Raw genomic sequence first — 23,534 nt, 5'->3', positions numbered from 1 at the left:
TGTGAACTTCAGTAGCCTTAGTAAAGTGATGGCTTAAACTTCAAATATCACATTGCTTCATCTGATTAATCTTATTGACATACAGGATCAAATGAGGTTTGATACTCCAGCCAACTGATATAATTAGACTAGGTCGAACTTCCAAGAATATGTTTGCCCTTTCCCACAGTTGTATAAAGTGACTCAAAACACAGGACTGCAATAATTTGCCATGTAGTGACACATCTGCTGACCCATTCAGCTGAATAAGTAGCAGTTAAATATTTAGAGTTACTTTGGCACATTAGGTGTCTCTGGCTTTCTCAGAGATTGCATTTCCTTGTAGAGACTGGTATGTGCCATGCTCCAGGCTGAGCCTTAGGATCATACAGATATTTAGGTATTTCAAGTCTAACAATAGACCCAGCACTGCCAAGCCCACCACTAAAGCATGTCCTCAAGTGCCACATCCACAAGTCATAAAATACCTCCAGACAGCACTTCCCTGGGCAGCCTGTTCCAATGCCTGACCACCCTTTGGGTGAAGAAATGTTTTCTTGTATTCCTAGAAAAAGAATTTGCTCTCAAGAGAGATTATTCTGCCAGTCTGTTAGTCAGGTACACACACTGAAGATCTCTACAGTCATTATCAGTTTGTTAAAGGCAAAGCTAAACAAGAAATTTTCAGGTGCTCCACCTGATTAATGTCTAGGAAAAGTGGTACCCAGCAGCTACAGGGCTCAGGTAGCTGCTTCAGACTCAGAACAGAATTAACAACAGTTTCTTCAGGGGATTGTGTAGGAGCTCTCTCTGATGAGCAGGTTCTAAAGAGCAGGGAAGTCAGGGAGAATATTTATAAAAGCATTGTAATGGTTTTTCTGTTCAAATGAAAAGTTGGGTTTTTTTCTAATTCAGTTTATTTCTTTATGCCTCTATCCTGAAAAATACTAGACCCTCAATGGCTTCACATTTAAATTATGTGTAATCAGGTTTGTCTGTAGAACTATTAAGAAAAACTAACATGATTTTTACCTTTTCCAGCAAGCAGCTTTTGTTTACTGGCAACCTTTAACATTTAAAGAGTATCAGGTTTGCTAATGCATTTTGTGTATTTTCCCTAAGTCTCTGAGTATGTACATCTTGAAATGTGCACATGTGCTTGAGTTGCTGCGGGAATCATTTTAGCCTTATGTGCATAGGACCTAGTTCTGCAGTCCTTGAAGAGGTCACAAACTGCACCAATTGAAATACTCTCACTTAAAAGAATTCAGAATCATCTGGTACTAAGTGGTAAATTGTGCTGTGGTGCATTTGAATTAAGATATCCTGGTTTTCATTGCAGGCATCTTTTCCACAAGTCCTGTGTAGACCCCTGGCTGCTAGACCATCGTACCTGCCCGATGTGTAAAATGAATATTCTAAAAGCTCTAGGGATTCCGGTAAGCACTCTGCAGAGCAGCCCATCAGGGCAGAAGGGAAACACCAGCCACCTGAGTATATCCCTAGCCTTTGCCTGTCTGTTCCCATCTTACTCTTTTTGCCATATTATTGAATAATTAATTGATTTATTAAGGGAAGTACAATTAGAAATGTCTGACTCTACCTCTGTCCTGCACCCCACTAGTATTAGCAAGGAAGAGTGTGTATATGGGCATTGGTTGGGTGTTGGGATTTGTGTGTCTGTGGCTGCCTGCTTGGTGAAGCAGAAGATTGTTCACTGGTGTTCTGGTGGATTTGTAGAATCTTTCACATAGCTTTCAGGACTGGATTTATTTTTTTAATCGTGCCTTCAGTTCAAATCTGAAAGCAGAAAGTCTCTGAAAATAAAATTTTCTCTGCTATAGTCATCAAGGACAACTAATTGCCCATTCTGGGGAAGCAAGTCCTTTTTCTGTCAGATTTCTCTTAGAGTCTATCTGAAGTAAGGTCTGTACTCCTAATTCCAGTTAAGGGCCATTTCTCCCAGTTACTAAGCATGTGGTGGAGCACGTGCCATACAAGAAATTGTTAAGCTCTTTGTTATTTGGAACATTCAAATGTGGTTAGAAAGTGCCAAAGTAATTGATCTTTCTAAGTCGGTTTGCATTCAGATAGTGTATGTCCTGTCTGCCATGCACTTTCCCAACTGGAGCTATCCTGGAGTTCAGGGGCTTCGCTAGGAAGGAGTGAGTCACTCTCCCCCACTGTGCAAGGCTTGTGAAGTTCAATACTGAAACATCTCCAGGTGATGCATTACCAGGTGCTTAAAAGCCCCCTGAGTTTCAGTCAGTGATGCAACAGTTCACATTTGAAAGAGCAATATAAAGTAAAATAGTTCACGTGAATGTATTGGGGAGCTGGTATAGCCATTCCCAGAGAAATCAGTTTCATGGACACTAGGAAGCAGGTTGCAGGCAGATATGTTAATAAACCTAATGTCATCCAAACTGAAAACCTGCAAAGGATAAAGAGAAGGGGGGCACTGTAGCTAGGGTAATGCATCAAAACAGTTTGGCTACTTTTCCTGCTAAATGTGTATATTGTCTTAAATATATTTAGAGGTGATGCAACTGTTAAATTGGGGCTTAAGATGAAAAGCCCAAATGAAAACTAGCTCTGCCATTCAGCATCTCTGCTGATGGCCTCAACAGATCTCTGACCTAGGGTTAAATACAAAAATATTTTCCTCAGGTTCTATCTCAGCTCACAGGCCTGCCATGAGCAGTTACACACAGGATTCTGATACCTCATCTCCCTACCCAGTGTATTGTTCCATTCCCTGTGCATCTGACAGCACCATACCATTTCTGCTCTCACACTGGCCCGTTCACATTTTTGTCCAAGCACTTCATTAATGTGCTCTGTGTCCAGCTTCATAATCAGGGCATATAGGCAAACCAGAGCAATGCTTTCTGGAGGCCTGCAGTGAGTTGTTAAAAGCTTACCAGAAAGTTTAGTGCTGTTAGAACTTACATCCAGAACACAGTTCTCACTGGCTTCACTGACTGCTGCTGAAGGCTAAGCATGTCCACAGGCTGTCTGAGGCTGGGCACAGCTAGTGGAAAAAAAAACATGCCCAGAGGCCATGTGTAGAAGTTTTGGTTTACATGGCTGGATTTCACTGCCTGTGAACAGCTCTGTAGTGGCAGGTGTAGAAGAACCTAGTTGCCAGGAATAATTGAAGCACCATTCCATTTCCACAGCTCCCTTTCCTCTGCTGTACAGTACAGCAGAACAGGGATCTCTCCTGCCCTCCTCACTGAGAGCTTTCTGCATAGAGCTTCTTTGGAAATAATTGTACTGAGCATGTAATTAAAGATGCTGCTGTAACCTACCTGGACAACTGGTTCAAATTAAGATTTCCAAATCAGCTTTAGTGCTGGTCTGTCTTAACACTAAAAATAAAGCACTTGGATGTTAATGTTCCACTAGAAAAGTTTTTTTTAGGGGATTTTATTGTATGAATTTCTGTAAAAATTTCCTGTCAGTGTTCTAAGACAACTGAAAACAGCCCTCTTAATCTCTTGGAGGAAGCGTATTGGCGTACATGGATCATTGGATATGTTCATGAAGGGAGGGTCTTATCCCTCAGTGACTTACAGTAGGAGCTGCTGTCCATGGGAAATTGGAGTAGATGGTAGCCTTTGTGTCAGGTTTCCTCTGGTTTACAGCAAAGAAGTGGAGGTATAGGAGCATCTGGTAGCTTGAGGGTTAAAAATTCCAATACTGCTATCAGTTGCTCTTCTTCCTCTCTTTTCTCTACCTTCTCTTTCTGAAATACACCTCAACTTCTGTTCGTTCCTTTCCTACCTTATGCTCTCTCCTGCTTCTCCTCTGCATAATGCCTCCTGCCCAGCCTGTGTCCTTTTGACCTCCTGCTCAACTCCCAGGACCTGTTTTCCACCTGCACAGAAATCATGTTGTCCTCACCCTTCTCACTGCCCAGCACCAACTGAGGACAGCCCAGGGTGGACATCATTGCTAAGGTGTGCTTTCTGGTGCTCCCGTGAGCCAAAAAAGCCATCAGCACACATGAACTGGTGTTTTTAGAGATTCATCACTTAGCCAGATGTCCATAGGCTGCTGTGGCAAAAGAACCTGTAAAGAACCTGTAAAGTTCTAGGGCTTCTCAGTGAGAGGTGGCAAACATTTCTGTAGAGTGGATAAAGCAAAATGTCATTCCCTAACCACATTCTTAAGTCTTGCTGAGCCCTCTTAGCTGAAATTTCCACACAAGAAGAAAAAAGCCTCAGGCAGGCATCAGCCTCTGATGGGAGACTTGGGTGCAAATTTGCCAAAGCGCTTTTGCAGGCTTTTGCAATGGATGGAATGAGGAAATCGTACTGTAGACAGGCTATGGGTTTTTTTTCCTGCCAGCTACACGTTTGTTCTATGGTTGTTATTAAAGACCTGGCTTGCTTGTCTGTGGATATATTGTGCTTCATTTAGCAGGAAGACTTTGGATTTTCCAAGAAAGGATTGGTTAAATCCCAAATATCTAAATGTTTCAATTCAATTCACAACTAAACTCTGCATTTACTTTCTATTAGAGACTTCAAATATGATTTACCCTAAGCTCAGATTCCCTAGGCAGCCATGAGGCACCAAAACTCCTGCACTCATTTTCATGGTTGCTGAGCACCCCAACACCTCCACGGCACTCTGCAGCTCCAGAAGATTGTTAACTATCTACCAGCAAATGGTTGGCCTGACCTTTTCCACTCTTTGCTGGCAAATCCAACTCAGACTACACCTGCAATATTTGAAAAGGACTACCAGTGAAAGTGTCTTTCACTTTCAAAGAGCTACCTTACTATTGGGACAATCATATCGAGTAAAATAGTTTCTCTCTGCTTCTCCCTCTTTCCTGCAAACATCTGCTGGATAAGCAGTCAGCTGCATTTTTGGCAGCAGATTGTATGAATTGAAGCTATTCACTAAGAGCCTTAGACAAACCCTCTGAAGTCAATGCAAAGCTTTCCCTTGACTTCGGTGAAATTGTGCTCTCAAAGCACTTACATGCAGGGCACAAGTGAAGCCAATGTAATTAAACTTAGCAACTGTATCTGGGTCACTCTGGCAGCCAAAGCCATAATGGTTTGGGGTTTTTTTCCTGATTAGAAGTTAATAGAAATAGTTTTATATCATGCTGCTTAGTTTTGGGCATTTTTTCAATTAAAATGATTCAGGAGTAAAGAGATTAATTATTTCAAGCAATATTATTTTTGCATCTTTAATGTTTGTTTTGACTTTCAGTTATAATCCCCTCTTTAAAAGATTTAAAAGTTTGTCGTAAAACCCATTCTAGGAATAACTGGAATCAGAGCAAAGAACAGACAACTGGTCCCCTGAAAAACTGAAATAATTTTTCCTATAGGAGAAAAGAAAATAGGCCTTTTGTTTTTAATATACACTGCCATCAAAGATAAATGAAATTTAAAATGAAATTCTGAAAACATTGTTTTTTAATAGCTAAGAGAGAGAGAAAGAGAGAAAGAAAGAGTAATAGATCTAAGGGATAGTTTTGGGTCCCTGTCCTACAGATAAGTGATTGTACTTCACTTGGAAAAGTACAAATTCAATGAGTTTCATTAACACTGGTATAGTTGAATATGCCTTTTTAATGCCAGATCTGAGGCATTCTTGCTGTTTGTGGATAAGATTGGAGCCAGACAACAACAATTCTAGTTTTCATTCCAAACTTCAGTTTGTAGATACAAGACTGCTTAAATTGCCTGTCTTTTTCTTTAGGAACACTTGTGAAAAAAATGCATAAGAGGCGACTACAATCAAACAGGGAATGTGTGAAAAAAGAGAAAACATGCTAAGTTCCTGATTCTGGGGGGAAAAAAAAGTAAACATATGCTAACCTACTGTACTTTAATTCAAGGGGATTTCTCTTGTGCTTATAGTTAAGCCTCTCTTTAAGCCTTTGCTGTATCATATTTTGCTTAGTTTCTTGGTGCCTGCTGTTGGAGATAACCAGATTTTCCAAAATGCCTTGGCATGTGAGACAGCTCTGACATTGGCCATTTGAATCTTGGGTTTCCAGTCTAGCCGCTTAAGCCCTGTCTCTGCTTAGTGCTGAGCAGAGGGAAGGCAGAGGGAGCAATTCATACCTAGGGTTAGGGGATGAATCACACAGCAGAAATGTCTCAAACCCCTGAAGTTAGAGGAAACCTAAGTGACTGATCCAGGCTAGCTATCTGGTTCCCGGAGAATTAAGATAAATGGGAACAACTTAAAGTAACATTTCCTGACTTAACAAGGCATCCACATATTGCAGCTCAGTCTTGCTTTGTCCCTCTGTCACTGGTCTTGCTTCACATAGCAAGACAGACTGTGACTCAGAAATGCTCTTCAGTTTCCCATTCTTGTCTGCTTGTTTCTTTTCTCATAATTGTGTTTTGTAGGAAGCTTAGTGTTAGCAAAGATGATGTCTTGATGTTTAGAAACTTGTCTTATAAACAGTTTTAACTTCTAGTTTTGCACCACACACATAGATACATCCAGAGGCAGTTCTTATTGAATTCTTATTCCTGTAAGCTCAGATACTGGCTCTGTAAAATGTATATTTTGAAAAAAATAATAATCATTAAAAAAGATAATCGTTCCCCTTCAGCTTCTGTCTCTGTTTACATTTGTGATCTGATTCAACAATCTGCCTGTGTTGAGCAGATCATACCAATGAGTTACTTTTTAAATGTGCACATTCTCAAACCCTTTTAAAAGTATAAATAAGAATGTTTAGCAATTGTAGGTGACACAGTTTAATACTCAATATTTCCATGGCATACTTTGGGTCTCTCTTCCAACAGATTGTATTAAGTTTTAAGTACATGAAGACAAAGTCTCTGTATGCTTATTCATTGTATGTTGTCATTTTTCAATACTGAAATAAAGCCAAAAAATCTGAAGAAAAAGTAAGAAGTAAATTGAATTTTTTTATCAGGTCGGAGCTCAGTTTTCTCCTTTTTCTTCTCATTAGCCAAACGCAGATTGCATGGATGATATACCTCCAGACTTGGAATCATCCATAGGAGGACCACCAACCAACCAGATCACAGGAGCCAGTGACATTACCGTGAACGAAAGCTCCGTGGCCCTGGATCCCCCAGCCCGGACCGTGGGGGTGCTACAAGTCATCCAAGACGTAGACTCCTTTCCCCAGGCTGGCGAGGGTAACTTCACAACAAGCAGTAAGTTCCAATTTCTGGCAGGCTTTGCACTGAAATAAATGTCTAGAAACCCAAACCACAAACCCATCTCTAGTGAGCCACCTTTGAGGGCTTTTCATTGGAGCAATTACCTTATTTTAAGCCCAGCAGGAATCTACAGGGTAAGTAACTTTAATTATCATGTGTTCTGCTGTACTGGACTGATGGTCAGAGTTCCTGTATTTGAAAGCCTGAGTGCAGTTAAACAACACTGATGATTTGTATAAAAACAGAAGGAGAATTTTACATGTTTTCAGTGTCTTTAGTTTTCACTTGTGTAAGGTGTGAAAGCGGTACCATTTGAACAAGTAATTTTCAAAATGTCTGCATGTCTCTCTGTTCCTAAAAATTATGTTCTCTGTTAAAACTTTGCTTCTGACAGTTTAAAAGAAATGTTGTCAGCTATTTTGAATGAGGACTGTGCTAGTAAAATTCTCATTTTTAGGAAAAATAGCAGATCAGTAGAAAATACCTATCTGTTTGATACTAGTTGGTGTATTGACAAGACTGTTATAGAAAATCATAAGATATATTTGAAGGGAGGTAGAAGAATGAGATAAAATACAGTTTTGCATATAGACTTTGTGTAGGTTCTGGAAAAATTATACATTTTCAGGGGTTTCTAGGTACTGCTAGTGGCCTGGGCATGAAAAAGAAGGTGAGTAATAATATTATATGTAAAAGGTAGGAGACACATGACGGCACTAGGCTGAAATGATTTTACATTACTCTGTGGAGAGACATGATAATATAATTTTCTCTCATGTTGTCATGCCATTGTTATGGAAGTGAAAATAACTTCTAGAAAGACTGGACTTGTGACCTTAGATACTGGTGACCCAGATTTTTACATTCTGTTTTGTGGATTTCAGGTTTCAGTTTTGGTCCTTTTATGGTCTAAATTCTGGATCCAGCAAGGGGTGAGCAGCGAGGTTATAATCCCAGCCATCTTCTATGGCCAGCTGCCAGCTGGGGGCATTCAGTTTTCTCAAGTCACCTTGAGTGCTGGCAAGAGCTGTTCAGAACAAGATGGGACTTTGTTCCTTCCTGTAATTTTTTGGAAATGCATTTAAGGCTGATTTTAAAAACAAAGGAAAGATGGCATCATGTTGTAATAAAGACTAGGCTAAATGCTGGTCTCTGCTCTGCCCTTTAGCACTCCAGAAGCAAGTAGATCCTCTCATGGATAATGGTCCTTGTCCCACAGTTCTCTACAAGAGAATTGTTAAGGCTGGGAAGGAGGGCTGTGGGGTGCCCCTTACACACACAGCTGCACGACACATGCTGGGAAAAGCCAGCAGCCTGGTCCCAAGCCCAGCATGAGGAGCAGTCTGTGCTTTTTATCCCAGGATCTTGTCAGGCTGAGAAGCAGCTCTTTTGGTTTCTCAGCAGGCATAACAATAGTGTTGAGCCTGCCAGAGAGCACAAGAGCTCAGTAACTCTCCAGGCACTCTCTTCCATCCAGATTTGTTTCAAGAGACTGCAGAAGGACCAAACGCATTTTTAATTCATTTTCCAAGTTGCCAGCTAAGTTAAGTAACTGGGTGAAAAGCTTTCTCAGAGCCAGCAGAGCCTCACAGAATACTGTGAGGCTACAAAAATGCTTGATTTTGCCTTGGTGCCCTTTGTTTTCCACCTTACCCTCCATTTTTCCCCTTACCTTTGATAATATTGGACAATAGACCTGAAGACTGGACAATCCTCAGGGCTGGCAGCAGACCCCACAGACAAGGAACTTCCACCAAGACCAGGTACACAGACAGCAAACTACAGAGCATCAGGAGATCATCATCACTTGAAGAGACTGGCCAGGCCCAGGGAAGGACTGTGAAAAGAGTTTTTTCCTGGTTAAATGAGAGAGAGCAAGAGAAGAGAGCAGGGAGAGAAAACTGGCAGGTGGCCCAAGCTCTGTGAAGATTGTAAACCTCACACTGTCAGAGATGTGGTTGGGAAGCAGGCCATTCCAGTGGCTTTGAGAGGAAGGAAGGCCCGAGGAAAGCTCAAAGCACCTTGGGGCCTTCCAAAAGCAGAGGTATGCCTGCCTATGCTGTGGTTATCACACAGTCACTCAGGGAAATCGGGTTTAATGCTTAGTTAGGGCTGTCATTCATTCATCATTGCTGTGTAGACATGAATCTTCATCCGGATTTCTCTTCTAAAGGGCAATGCAGTGCTTGAATATTTGTCAGTGGTGGGTGTGCAAGTTTCCCTGCTGTCATCACCACATCCAGCGTGGTGCATTTTGCAGTAGTTCCCAGAAAAGTCACTTAGTCCCCTTTTGCAGCAGAGCTGCAGCAAAAAAGAAGTCTTTGGTTAGGGTTAGGGGGGCTGAATTCCAGCAGTTATGGGAATTTGACCCTCTAGTTGCCTCATGGGAATTTGGAGGGTTCAAGCTGTTTAAAAGGTAGAACTTGGCATTGTAGGCAACCTGAACTCTAAAGGCAGTGAAAGGGGAACATCCAGGACCTTATATATAGTTGTGGTATGAATCCAAATGCTAACTAAATCAGAGGGCAACTGTAGGCTAAATAACTGTGTCACAGCTGTCAGAGTAGATGGGACTTTGTAGGCATTATGTCTCTTTATTGTATTTCTTATATCCAGAATGCTCAGCTACGCAACCACAGAGCTGGCTGAGCATGCCTTTTCTGTGACCCAGCCTGCCTGGGAATTTCCAAGTGATGACACTGATTGCTCCTAGGAATCTTTGCTGAAGTTGCTAGGTTCTGGCTTCTTTATATAGCATTACTGATGCGAGCCTACTCCAAGGCTGAATCTGCAATGCAAGTTTTTTCCCCCTTATTACTGAATCTGTGCAAACTCCAAGACTCCAGTGCAGCCTTGACATGGCCTCCTCCACCCAGCACCACAAGTCCTTGCATCATCCCTTGTTCCTCACAAAAGTTCAGTGGTCCAGGAGGTAAAGGACTTTCCATCTTCTTTCCACCCACTTCTGCAACACTTTTCACTTCATTGTTGTTACATTCTTTTTTGTCTGTTGATTAATCATTCTGGTATTGTTGTCTTGGTTTGGGTTTAATTTCCCTTCCTGTGTTTCCAGTGATTATTCAGAGCCAGAAGACCTCCCACAGTGTGTCTGGAGGGAGGGTATTCCCAGAATACTGTTCACATTGGGTAAAATTCTGTCTCCATGGTGGCAAAGCTCCTGCCTACTTCAGTGGGGCCAGATTTGAATTTCTGGAACTCAGCGAGTGCTTTTCTTCTTATTTCTGTGTGTATGCTCAGCAGACATCATGCCTTCTCTCTCTCCCTTTTCCTCCCCATGCTCCCGATACCCTGTGGGACCCTTGGAAATGTAGTGAACTATGAACATCTGGACAGAACTAAGCCCTAGGGTTCCTTGCTAAACCAAGAATCTCCTGTTTAGTAGCACTGAGCACTTAAAAATGGACCAGCAGTTTCTCTCAGCTGCCTTTTAGCAAGATCTAAGCCTTCATCAAGTTGCTTGGGCATATCCACAGCCCAAAGTCTCTTCAGTATTTAGTCATAGTGACTGTTTGCCCTCTGTAGTGGGATATTGTGTAGGACCCTGGGGTAGCATGTTGTAATTTCTCTAACAGGTTGCTGAAAAGATATTGATGGAAAAAAATGAAAAACTGGAGTTTTGAAAAAAAAAAGGGGGAGAGTAGGGGTGAGGGGGAAATAGTGTGAAATACATAAGAGTTCATCTCAGCTAAATGTACTACTCTGACTTTTTCAGCTCTCCAGACCGTATAAAGCCTAAGGATCTTTTTCTACAATAATCATAGCAATCTGTGGTGCCTAATTTTTAGTAGTGAGTTATGCAAAATGCTAACATTTTTGGAAACCTCAGTGCAGGTGGAATTTCCTGCTCTGCATATAGTAAGAGTGTGAGCTGGACTTGGCTAAGATCTGAACTTGAAGGAGCTCTGAGCTATACCAGCTTCAGAGGATCTAAGATTTGAGGAGACCATTGCTATATTCTTTGGGTCAGGCTTAGCTGGGATTGAATTATATGGTTAAAAAAGGTAGTTTTCTGGGAAAGTAGCATCTAGGTATTATGGTGACAATGGCAGGTGAAAAGTAATTATTAGATTTTATTCTTTTATGGCATCCATGGTCATTTATCTCCCTCAAGCACTTACTAATTTCTGCAGTAAATAATGTGCACTGTCTTTGCCAGTAAAGTTTATCTCTTCATAAGTACTTACCGTTTTTCAGTTTAGACAAGCTTTTATATTCCATTCAGCAGGATATCTCATCCCACCGCATAGGGCCTCAGAAATCCCTCTGTAGTTGGAGGGAGATCCATAAATAATTCTACTGTACACATGAGCAGGATTTTTAGTGCAAAAAACCACAAACTTTCTCCCGAGGTGTCATATCACCTGCAAAGTCCACAGAGTTTGGCACACTGTATAACAGTGTGGGCAGTCTAGACAATATCAGTAGCTCCTTTTCTGCCTCTCGTTTTGTTCTTTCCATAAAACCCTGCCAACGTACAGCTCATCATGACTGTGAGGACCCTTTCAAATCTCTCTGATAACTCTTTATTAAATCTATTAATATAACTTTTCAGGTAATTATTTTGATCTGTGTATGTCTAAAATATCTTTGTGAAGAATAGTCAGCCTTTGGAAGTGGAGGAAAGTGCATGATAAGAATCTGATCCACTGTTGTCTTGTGACCACTTGACTGTTCCTCCTTGCTATGAATAGTGGGGTTTTATAGGTGGAATGTAAAGGGGGAGAAAAAGGTGGAAAAAATCCCTAGATACTAGTTAATGCAGCAAGTTATTAACACTTACATTAGCAAGCCCTAATACTGTCCCAGAGAGAGAATACTGATGGGACCTAGTTAAAGACTGAGCAGATTGGGTCCCATGTGCCTGGCATGTGACATAAGTCCTGGTGGCTCCACTAAAATCTTGTGGGGATATTGCACTGAATAATTGTCATGGACCAAAACTTCCAATGAGCTGAGTTCCTAGATTGTTTTGAGACCAACACTGATGCCAACATAGCACTGGTGGTTTGAAAGAGTCACCAAGTGAAGCATAACTGGCTCTGGATTATCACATACACCTACGAGACTCCTGCCAGACTCTGAAGGGACAGGGAAGTTTTTCTGTTATAAAACTGCTCCTTCTTTCCATATGTTGAGAAGTGAAATACAAACTGTTTCTGCACAGAAAATTGCAAAAAGGGATGTACAAAACTGCTGTGAATCAAGGAGGAAATTGAAATTCTAAATTATTTTTTTGCTTTCTGTTTCACATCTTCTGTGTCCATTGACACTGTGTACAGAGCAAGGATGAAGACATCAGATCAATAAGGTCCCTTGTCCCCACTGAGCTGTGATATGGCTCAGTCAGAGGGCATGGTAAGCACTCACAGCAGTCTGGACTAACCTAGGGTCCCAAAAAAGGATGCAGATGCCATGCAGACTGCTTAATATTTTAGTCTAGGAAGAGATATAGAAGAAAGTGCTCACTTTCAGTAGTGAAAGCTCAATTTTTTAAGTCTGCCTGTACATTTGAAGTCTGTGATAGTCCCTGGCTTGCTTCTGTCTGTCCCAAATTACATTCCTGCCTCCATATTGCTTTTTATGTTGTGTAGCTGCCTCAGAAGCCCAGTCTAGAAGCCAACCAATTTCTCCTGGGTGGTTTTGTTTCATTTGGATCAATTTTCTGATCCAGAAGTTCTTGTGCCAGTACAATAGGAAGAAAGAAATGTGAAGCACAAGAGAAGAGAGGGAGATAGAAGCCAGCTTTCACAACACTATTCCCAAAAGCAAGCACACTATCTCCATCACAACTGAACCCTACACAGCTGTCTATTTTGCTCAAACATCATAATGAACAACTAGGCAAAGAAAGGATGAAGCTTCAAATCTCATTTGAATACTCATATCTGAGTATATAAGCATTTTATTAATGTTCAGAGAATGCAAGAGACGTAAGGGATTTATTATCTATGACAATGAAACTAAGGAAGGAAAAGTGCTCCTGTAAAGACTGTAGGTATTTGATTTGCTTGAGAAGGTTTTGGTAGCAGGGTGTCTACATGGTTGGCTTCTGTCAGAAGCTGCTAGAGACTTCCTAGTTGTCCAGTGGAGCCAGTACCAGCTAGCTCCAGGATGCTTGAGCAGCCTGTGTTTTTGGGATTGCACTCCATGGAAGGGACCCATGCTGGTGCAGTTAGTGAAGAACTGTGCCTGTGGAAAGAACTTATATTAGAGAAGTTTGGAGGCCTGTCTCCTACGGGAGTGTCCCCATGTTGGAGCAAGGGAAGAGTATGCGGAGTCCGCCCCCTGACAAGGAAGGAGCGGCAGAGGAAATGTGATGAACTGACCACAACCCCCATTCCCCTATGCTGCTAGGGGGAAAACAGGCAGAGAGTCTGGGAGTGAAATTAAGCCCAGAAGGAAGGGAGGAGTTGAGGGAAGGTGTTTTAAGATTTATTTCTCCTTACCCTACTCGGATTTGATTGGTAATAAGTTAGATTAATATTTTTCCCCCAAGTTCCTTTTGTGCCTGATGGTAACTGGTGAGTGATCTCTCCCTGTCCTCAGCTCAAGCCACTTGCCTTTTGTTGTATTTTCTCTTCCCTGCCCAGATGAGGCGGAGAGAGATAGAGTGACTTTAGTGGGGTCCTGGTGTGCAGTCAGGGTCCAGACACCACACTGTGTTCGTGCAGAAGTGTGTCCTTAAATGTACCATTCCCAATTGCTCTGAATGTGCATTGCATGTGTGCAGGGGAAAAGAGGACCTGAGGACTGGTACCAGTGGTAACATACCTTGTATCTTTGTCTGTATTCCACTGTCTTTAGCAGGTATCCGGATAAAACACTGAACAAGAAAGCTTTTAAAGCAAAATTGACAATGTAGAGTAAAATACAAATCTGAACTTCATACTAGCTAATCTCTTTTATTTATACTTGAAAATAAAAGCCTTGCCTTGCAAGAGATGTTCAGTGTCTTGCATACAATTGACTTGATTATTTACACTTGTAATATCTATGGAGTTTTCATTCTCATCAGTTTTTATGAAAAAGCCTCCACTGAAATCATCAGGAAGTGCTGTTTACGATACAATGTGCCACTCTGATTCTGAATCTTTTTTTTATCAGTTCAGAAACAAAACCAAATGGGAGATGCAAGGATCCAGCTTGGATCAGTACCTGAAAATAAGAAGTAATAATTATGGCAGAGCAGTGGTTCTACAGTAAGGTGGGCAGCGGAAGGGGAGGATTCCAGGGTGCCTCTGGTTGCTGCTGTCATTTCAGATAGGCAAGGCAAAAGTAGTGCTCACCTCTACTGTGCAGACCTCAGAGACCCCTGCTGGGGTCAGGCTGTGCTGAATCAGTCAGCGCATACACAGATATGGGCCCACTTCCAGAGACCTCACAGGTAAGAGCAGATCATAGTAAGCAAACAGGTCTTGTAAATTTAGTGGGAAAAGAAGGACAATGAAAAGGCAGCTGTGCCTCTTGGAGGGTAAAAACAAGAGGCTGAGGTGCAGAAGGTACTGAGAAAGTCATCTCTGCAGCAGTCGCTCTCGATTCTGCTTGCATGTATTTTGTTCTGGTTGCATTGCTTCGTGAGTGTCCATTCACCTTAGTGCTCCTTAGTGAAGGTAACTCATATGAAAGAAATCAGGCAAGAGCTCTGCTGATAAAATATTTCCAGTCATTGGTACATAATGTTTTTCACCGTATTCATCCAGGCTGTGAGCCTGTGAACATGCAAGAGAATAATTTGCTCAAGGAAGCTGACTGGTATCTCATGAGAATTAAAAGGATCATGTGCATGCTTACACCTTACACCTAGTTCTTGTTTTGTAACCACCAATTCTGATTTCTCAAAAAACATGTGACAGTTGCATTTAGAAGAGATCAAGTGAAAGGGAGGAGGGAGTATGCATGTAACTATGTGATAGTTTTTTGTATGGCAGAAAAAGTCTTGCAGGAGATGTTTGGCCTGCAAGAAGCATCCAGAACTGCTGTGGTCTAAATTTTCTCCAGTCTGCTGTAGGGGCAACAGCCCAAACTTTCACATACAGTCTCTTAACATGCCACGATTTCAGCCTCAAAAAAACCCCCCAAAAAAACCCCAAAAAAAACAGTGGTATTTGCTCATAAAATACTAGTGAAGTCCTACTCATTTTTTCATCACTTTCCTCCAACCCTGCAGAAATTAGGGTGCTTCAGGGATCCTCCACGGTTGCAAGAGTAACCAGGCCACTTCACCTAGAAGTGAGAGTTCTCATTAAAATCTTAGTATGTGGACATTCTGTTGTTCTGGATATGAGCAATTCCAAGTGAAGATAGTGCCTGAAACTGATGCTTTGAGACTGATAGGCCAGGTGGAGAAACTGGCTTATGAGTGTTTATAGAAAATGGGAATGGTTGGAAGAGAAGAAGATCAAGCCCAATATCCAAGAGGAAATATCCAACTTCTGGCATGCATGTTAGAGGATTTTCTCCTGCCTGAGAGCCTGGGAATGGGAGGGGTGCATAAGCCCCTCTTCTAGGGATGCTCAAAATAGGACCCACGTGGATATATTCTTGCCCAGCTAAATGCCATCTTTGCCACTCCAGTGGCAAGGCTGGAGAAAATATGTCCTGGTGATAAATAAATATATCCTGGGGAATATACTCAGGCTATACTCAGCGCAGTGCACAATAGCATCAGAGGTGTATTAATGAATATCCACCCAAACTGGCTTTTTATTGTGATTGTCCTTTGCAAGTGCAAGAACATTTGACTGTTCTTTTCATTGTAGCTCATGTTAACATATCTGAGGCGCTCAGGGAGTAGGCAAGAACACAGGCTCTGTTGGGTGGCAATAATTAAGCCATGAATTACTATACACAAAGTATACTATACAAGTTGCAAAACAACTTACCTGGAGAGCTCCGCGAATTTTTGCTCTATTTTCCGCTCTTGAGGTAGCATAGTGCTATAAGACAATGAAAAAAGTGCTCCTACAGGACAAGTGCACAGAAAATATATAGAATAAGGGTGCCACTGGCAAAGTCAAAATATGAAAACCACTTAGCTGAAATAGCTTTACTAAATTTTTTTAATTGTAGCATCTCAGTGGGGGAAAAAAGATCACACAAAGGGGGTTTAAAATCTGCCAGTTCCTTACACAGGTAATTAAATAACACAGTGTTATTATAAAAGTGTTTTCAGCTGCTAAGGTTTCTTTGGGAGACAGCCACCAAATGCGGTGTGTCACTTATACATGAGAAACCTGACTTCAGATTTTGCCCCCGAGTACTCAGGATATTGAATTCAACTAAGGTGTTGCTAAACTTCATTACTTCCCTGTAATTGCATTTTGAAAAGGCACCAGCAAATTATTTTTCTGTGCATGAATACCTGTCAATCTGTAAGACCAAAATAGCCTTAAAGAAGGAAATTTTAGGAAAATGGCCCTCTACCAACCTGTTCTGGGAGAAGGAACATGCTTCCAGCTGTGGAGAAGCCTGCAGCCTAAGAGTGCACTTCCAAGGAAACAGTTTTGGAGGAAAGCTTTGGGAGAAAGGTTGTGTTTTAGTTGTTCACCCTCAAAAGCTAAACTGCTATAAATGTATATTCCACAGGGCAGAAACAATTACATGTGTTTGCAGTAGTTCCTTTTGTCTCTTTTTTATTCCTAAATTAATCCTTCCATTTTTGTTTGATTGTGACTGAAAGAAACAAGACCACTTCCCTTGTAAAAAACTTAAATTTACTATAAAGTGGTACTCAGCTTCTAAAAGCCCATTTTCCAGACTAGATATAAAATATATCAATATTTTAATCTTGTGTTTTCTAAAGGCTCCTGGGGTCTATCGTGTTCTGGAACTGCCTGGGAACCTCCTGGACATGACCACTTTTCAATGAGAGGAGTGGAAAGTGAAGAAACTTCAATAAAAAGGAATGGCAAAAGGGGTTAAAACCAAACTTAATGCCACAGAGTTTTGACTCTAACTTTACAGTAGTGTAACAAAGGGAAATAATAATGAACAGTGCAAAAGCATTTACATTTTTTGAAGTTACATGGTTGGTTTTCAGGTGATTAGAGTGGTTTTGCTACTTTTATTTTCCTAGGGAGGTATCATTATATAGGGTGAAAACTCGTTCCTCTGCCTCTCCAAGGAGTGTTAATGCTCAGAGCACAAAAGAAGGAGGAACAGGACTATATAATAACTTAAAAAATTAAAACAGAGACAAAGGTTTTTCATGCAGAGAAACAGTGGTTTTAAGTTATTCTGTTTCAATTTGAGTTTCACATTTAGAGTGTTAGGGAGGTCTTGATGCTAGTGGTGGTAGCCAAGTGACCTAATGAACATATTTTCTAGTAAAATTCCATCTGCAATTTGTTGAAACTTAAATTGACCTTTCCCATCCACTGCTCTAAGAAGAAACTCAGAAAATGGATGGCTTGGGTTTGGCCTTTGTCATGTTCCCATGATCATTTCAGCAAGCATCCCTGATAAAAGTTGGGCTTTGGAGGGGATTTTCTCATGCCAGAATTTGTTCAGTGGAAATTACACTGTGACTGGAGGCTTATTTGAAAGGAACTGCTAACGCCCCTAGATTTATATACCCTAAAACCGTTCCTTTCTGTGGATGCCCCTGCAAGTTTCCTACCAGCCAGACCCGAGGCTCCAAGGGCACTTTGCAAATGAGAAATTATCCTCAGATGCCCTTTAGCCAGCTTTAGTGGCCTCTAGGTGAAATTGAGTTCCCTCCTCAATGCTGGTTTCACTCCTTATTGTCCTGCTTGCCCCTCTCTGGCTTTTGTCACACCCAGCATTTTACAATCCAGCAAATGGAGCTCACTTTTTTGTCATGTTACTTGTGTGATCCATGAGCAAGGAAGCAAAAGGAGTAAGTAAATAAGGAGAGAACATGTGTGCATTCTTGCTTTAGGCTGGAGAGACAAAACTCTTGGTTTCAGACCTCAGGTTAAGACAAACTGCTATGTTCTTTCTAATATGGGCTCATTTAGGACAGAAAGGAAGGCAGGCAGGAAGGAGACACAGGATCAGGAGGAGACTCACATTAACTTAATTTGAACTCTTTAAATCAAAATTGTCAATTTGGTTTCAGTTGTTGTAAAGGCTGATTTTATTTTTTTTTTTCTTCTTTACATGATGCTGTTTTCATAAATTCTTTTCAGACAATATGTGAGTGTAGCAGGCCAGGCCTGGCACTTCAGATTTATTTTTAATGGGAAAAAAATGTTGAGCTATTGCATGATTGTCAGAGGAATGTTCCAGTTAAAAGGAGATTGGCATCAACTGATTTAAATTTTCCAAAATTAACATACAGGATAAACAGCTGACCTCTTCCTTTATGAGGGCTTTTCTTGATTGTTGTTCTGTACTCGTGTGTTCTCTGTAAGCGCACTGAATGTGCATTAATGTACTCAGACAAGCTTGTTAGAGTTTTATTTGGTGCACTATCCCTACCACAAGACATAAGTAATATTTTGGGCATCTCTGTTCCAAACAAACAGTGGTTCTATACACCTCCTAGTCATATTTTAATCCTCATCTCATGTGCTCATGATAGGGTTTTTATGTGCTCATTTTTCTTTCCTGTGGAATGCTTTTGATTAGATAAAAAATATTGCTTAATCCTCTAAGTAAACCGTGAAAGCAACCTAAAGAAGATGCACAGGACATTAAAAAGGTCTACTTTTCCAAAAGGAAAGGTTTTGCTATAATCTCTTAGTTTGGGGGGTTTTTTTATTATTTCCAAACTAATGAAAAGAGACACATTTCTCAAAAAAACAACTATACATGGACAAATTAAATTGGGCAGTTTTGCTTAACTTTTCAGGAAGTCCTTGTAGAGGTGTTCCTGATGGAAACTATGGGCTGTTTCAGACTGCAGAAATCTACTTTACTTTTCCTGCTAGTACTCCGTCCCATTTATATGAGGCTTATATATCCTATCAGCTGACAATGTCATCTCCTACCTGGCAATCCATAAATACCAGCAGCAGTCTGAGTGATTTGCACCCTCTGCAAAAGGCTGACCCACAAACCTCGTGGCACACAAAGACCTTCCCAGTACACAGGCTATCCACATAGTGAGAAGTTACAAAGTTTTAGGTGTAAACATTCACATTTTGCTGTTGGGGGTCTTGATCAGATTTGCTTCTCAGTCAGAGAACTAGCCACAGCTGTAGATACATCACTGATAGTGAAACTGTTGACTAGGCTGCAGGGAAGATCAGATCTGGGATGAAGCTGTTCAAAAGCTGCATGATTACACTGGAATATAAAATGTGTTGCAGGGTTTGATAGGCTTGTGATAGGCTCTTAAGGAAAGGAGAGTTAGCAGCTGAACTCATCTGTCATTGCAGGATGTTGAAAAAAAAAATATCTGTGGTTTGGTGTTGCATGAAGGGCTCTTTTGAAAACTGGGTATTATGGCTTTTAGCTGCCACCCATCTGCAGTTCTGCACTGGCACAAAGATGAATGAAGTGGTTGGGGAGCTGGTGCAGTGAATGATGCTAATTGCTAGCAAATCTGAAAGGGATTGAGTCATGCAGCCATTAAAATTATGGAGAATAGACTCAGCTACCCAGGACATCTCTTCCAGAGCAGGTCTCTTACTGCTTCCACTTCAAGCACAGAGTAAGACTCCCTGTGTTAAAGGTACTGTTACACTGAACTGGTTTCTACACTTGCCTGCCCTTGTTCCTGCTGTTATTTTAAAGCATCATCACATAAGGCTCCAGAGTAAAACAAATCTGAGAATAGTGAAGTATTTGAGGTTAATTAGTTTAAATGAGACATTTTTGAAAGCTCCAGAAGTCAGTAGTACCTCATCATAAGTGTTGTCAGTGGTCAGTAAAGGTCAGAGCTGTCCTTTCTGTGTGTGTATGAGGGAGGACCAGATACAAGAACCTACCAAAAGTGTATCTGAAAAGGGGGCCCTAGAAATTAAGTGTGCACTGTTTTCAATTAGGATTAAAACTTTCTTCTGTAAGAATTCTGTGAAAGTGGATGTTAAAGAAAGCTTCCTTGCAGAATTTTTAAATAGGGAATTCAAAAGAGCAAGTGTATGGATACTGTAGAAGCCCATAGGGGGGAGATTTAAACTGGTAGAATGCTTTGAAAGCACCTACAGTTTATTTTTAAAAACTTCTGCAATTCTCATAAAATAAGAGGTGACACTTCAGCTTGTCATGTTATTTTCCTTCATTGCTAACAGACATATAAACAGCAGAAATTGCTTCTTCTGTATGGAAAAATGGATGTTCTTATGTAATTGATCATTCTATATTCTGTTTGCCTATGCACCCATCCTGGAAGAGAAGAAATAGTAAAGCTATAGGGTATATCTGTAGTGATCTGTTCAGGTTCAGGTTCTTACTTTGTTTCAATATATGCATCAGCCCTGTCCACAGAATATTGTACTATTGCTGGTGCCACACCATCAAAGAGATTACATCTACAACCTGATGGAGCTTGAGAGACTGAAAAGCATGAAAGCATGTTCTTTGCTTTTAAACTGGGAATTTTTACAGACTCATTGAGAAATTGGTGGGGCTCCATGATTTTGGGATTTTTTTCCTGTTGTTACAAATTTGTCTACAGCTGAATTGCACTTAATCTTTATCTCTTGAGCTACAGTAAGTAGATAAGCTATGTCCTGTGACAAAATATGTAACTAAGATGTCCAAATCAATTCAGGTTAGACAGTCTTGTTAAGTTAAAAAACATACTTTCTCTGAGTTGTGCTGTTTCTGTCAAGTATTCTCTGTTTCATGGTCTTGCAAGAATTAATCTTTAGCCTAAGCAGTGTACTTTGGTCCAGTGTCTCCCAGGTTTTTGGGGACATGTACCTGACAGTGCTGTGAGTATGTGGCAGGAGAGTGTAAATGGTCAGTTTCTGCAAGTCCCCATGTGTGAGCTGGTGGGAGGGACCCTGATGTCACTGTGAGGTGTCAGAGGGTAAAAAGAAAAAGGTGTGACATACAATCTGGGTCTCTGCACCTGTCTGTTGTTTGTGGGCAACCCTTGGGTAGCGTGGAGGATGGGGAAGGGTGTGTGGATGGATGAGCATGGAATGCTGTCCTAGTCTGCTCTGACTTGTCAGGCACAGTGGTCCTACAGCTGTGCCCTGCTTCAGGCACTGGAGCTGCTGCTGCAACGGAGTCAAGTCCATTCTCAGGCATGTTGTTTCCTTATACTGAACAAAAAGGAAGACTGTTCTTCCTTTAAAGTAAAAGTTAAACTTCAAAGCTGGTAACTGTTAGAAGTTGTATTTTGCTAGTGACAGCAGTAAAAATTACTTATCTGATATGCAGGTTCCTCCACCACCTCTGTAGGGTTTTTTCCTTCTGATTTCGTGACTGTGTATATTTTTTAAAATATCTAATGAGAAAGATATCCCTGGGTGACATTTTAATTATGGCCATTTCTAATGGAATTGAATTTCAGCCAAGGTTCACTGTCCCTGATATGCATGATGAGGAGGAAGTTCCTACCAACGTGCACAAAGTTCTGGGCTAACATCTTGCCCCTTTATCCTGAAAATGGTCTTGGCATCTCAGGAGGAGCCCAGTGTCAGCAGCATTGGATAGGAAGGCACCATCATGTGTGAGAGAGGGAGAGAAGATAGGCACACTCTTCATTCAAGTAATTCCACCACTGTTGAGCTCTTCAGCCCCCTCCTCGTGCATTTGCTCATTAAATCCTCAAATAGATGCACAGGTATTTTTTGACTCTTTGCTTAAGGATGTTTTGTGTAACTGTTCCTGAGAGTTCCGTATCTGATTCCTCAGTACTCAGTGCTTTGCTGGTGACCTGGGCTTTTTGAGAGCTTTTGCAGTAAAAAGTAATTAAAGAGAAAGACTGGAAAATCATGCACACACTGTCATGACAGACAAACTCAGGCAGACTTATGTGAGCTTTTCCAAACCTCCCATTCAAAAATAAACAGGATATGTTTTTGAGACAAGGTGCTGTTCTCTGTTACAGCTGTGTGCATACTTGAAATTGGAGAAGCAGTTCATAGTGATTAGGCAGAAATATGGGGGGTTTTGTTTGCCACAGCGGTCCTATGTTTTACATCAAGCTCTCAGCATTAATTTCTCCTGTGTGGATTTTCTCTGACTAGTAGCCACCTTGCACATGACCTGAAGAAGGAGTGAGAAGTTTCTAACATCCTATAAAAAGCTGCGTGTCCACTTCCATGTCCTAGTCTCATTCTCTGCCTATGGTATGTTGCTCTTCCGAGCACCAAATACTTTCTTGCATTTCCCTGCAGTCCTGAGGAGAAGCAATCTCAGCTGGTTTTTTGCAGCTGCTTTCTGCCATGGAGTTCCCCAAGGAGAGGTCACAGCTCTGCAGTATGATCAGACCAGAGAAAAAGGTTTTGGAAACCACTATATTACATTGAGTCTTCTGGTTTAATATTGTATCCAGTTGGGGATACCCCTGCAGCATGATTGCTCTGAGATGTTTATGTGGTGTTGGCCGGTTCATCTGTAAATCACCCCTTCAAAGGATGTTCTTCCTGATGTTCCTTAGAAACACAAGAACTGAAATTTCTCTCTCCATAACACTATTGCTCATTCAATCCAGTATTTGGGTGAGGCTGTTATTTCCTTCTTTCAGGCTTGCTGGAAGCAGAGCACACTGCTGACATGAGTTTTTAAAAATAGATAAGGAAGTTCAGTCGCAGTAGCAGTCCCCAGGATAGCCCATGGAAGCTAAGATGCACGGGATTAAACTGTGGGATTAATACTGCTTGGATGTAAAAGTCCCTTTATTCTGCCAGCCCGCCAATAGGCCATGTGTTGTACAACACACACTAGTACATACAGCATTTAGGGCCTGCTTTTGTCTCACACCTGCTGTACCTTCAGAGTTTTGAATGGCTGGCAGGTGAGTAAAGGTGTTTGCTCACTGCTCAAAGGGTATTTGTCTCTCCACATGTTTCACCTTGGCTACTGGGATAATCCTTGCGAGATCCCTTACACGCCATTAACATGACAAAGCATGTTTTTTCTGTAACTTTATCCCTTCATGCTCATTGTTTTGCAGTAATACCAAGGAGTGCTGGTCATTCAGCAGCTAAGAAAACCAAGTAAATAGTCCCCATACCACACCTGATGTTTTAGATGTGGTTACTGCAGGGACAGCTTGCAGGTGTTGAATGCAGTAACATATTACCAAAGGCAGCTAAGGTACTTGAAAATCACAGTTGTCATGTACTTGCAGCCCTGTGCTTCAGTGGTTTTTTAATCTTTTCCTTTCTTATCGGAGATGTCATTTTCTGATTTTCAATCAAGGACATGAATAATTTTGCATGTTCTAAATAATAAAAATTGGTGCCAGTTGGTACTTTGAGTGAA

At 41.2% G+C, this 23,534-nt stretch overlaps 1 protein-coding gene across 2 annotated transcripts in view; it reads left to right on the top strand.

Annotated features, from left to right (window-relative positions):
- Positions 1 to 23,534, top strand: part of RNF150 (ring finger protein 150) — a 116,943-nt gene that overhangs the window by 77,804 nt on the left and 15,605 nt on the right. For both annotated transcript variants that reach the window (XM_059843827.1, XM_059843826.1), the window contains exons 5-6: positions 1,322 to 1,418; positions 6,947 to 7,157. In XM_059843827.1, coding sequence (XP_059699810.1) covers positions 1,322 to 1,418; positions 6,947 to 7,157 — 308 coding nt within the window. The remainder of the gene's footprint in view (positions 1 to 1,321; positions 1,419 to 6,946; positions 7,158 to 23,534) is intronic.

Source organism: Haemorhous mexicanus, chromosome 4, assembly GCF_027477595.1.
Source record: "Haemorhous mexicanus isolate bHaeMex1 chromosome 4, bHaeMex1.pri, whole genome shotgun sequence".
Lineage (NCBI taxonomy): Eukaryota > Metazoa > Chordata > Aves > Passeriformes > Fringillidae > Haemorhous > Haemorhous mexicanus.
This window is presented reverse-complemented; position numbering and strand designations above follow the sequence as displayed.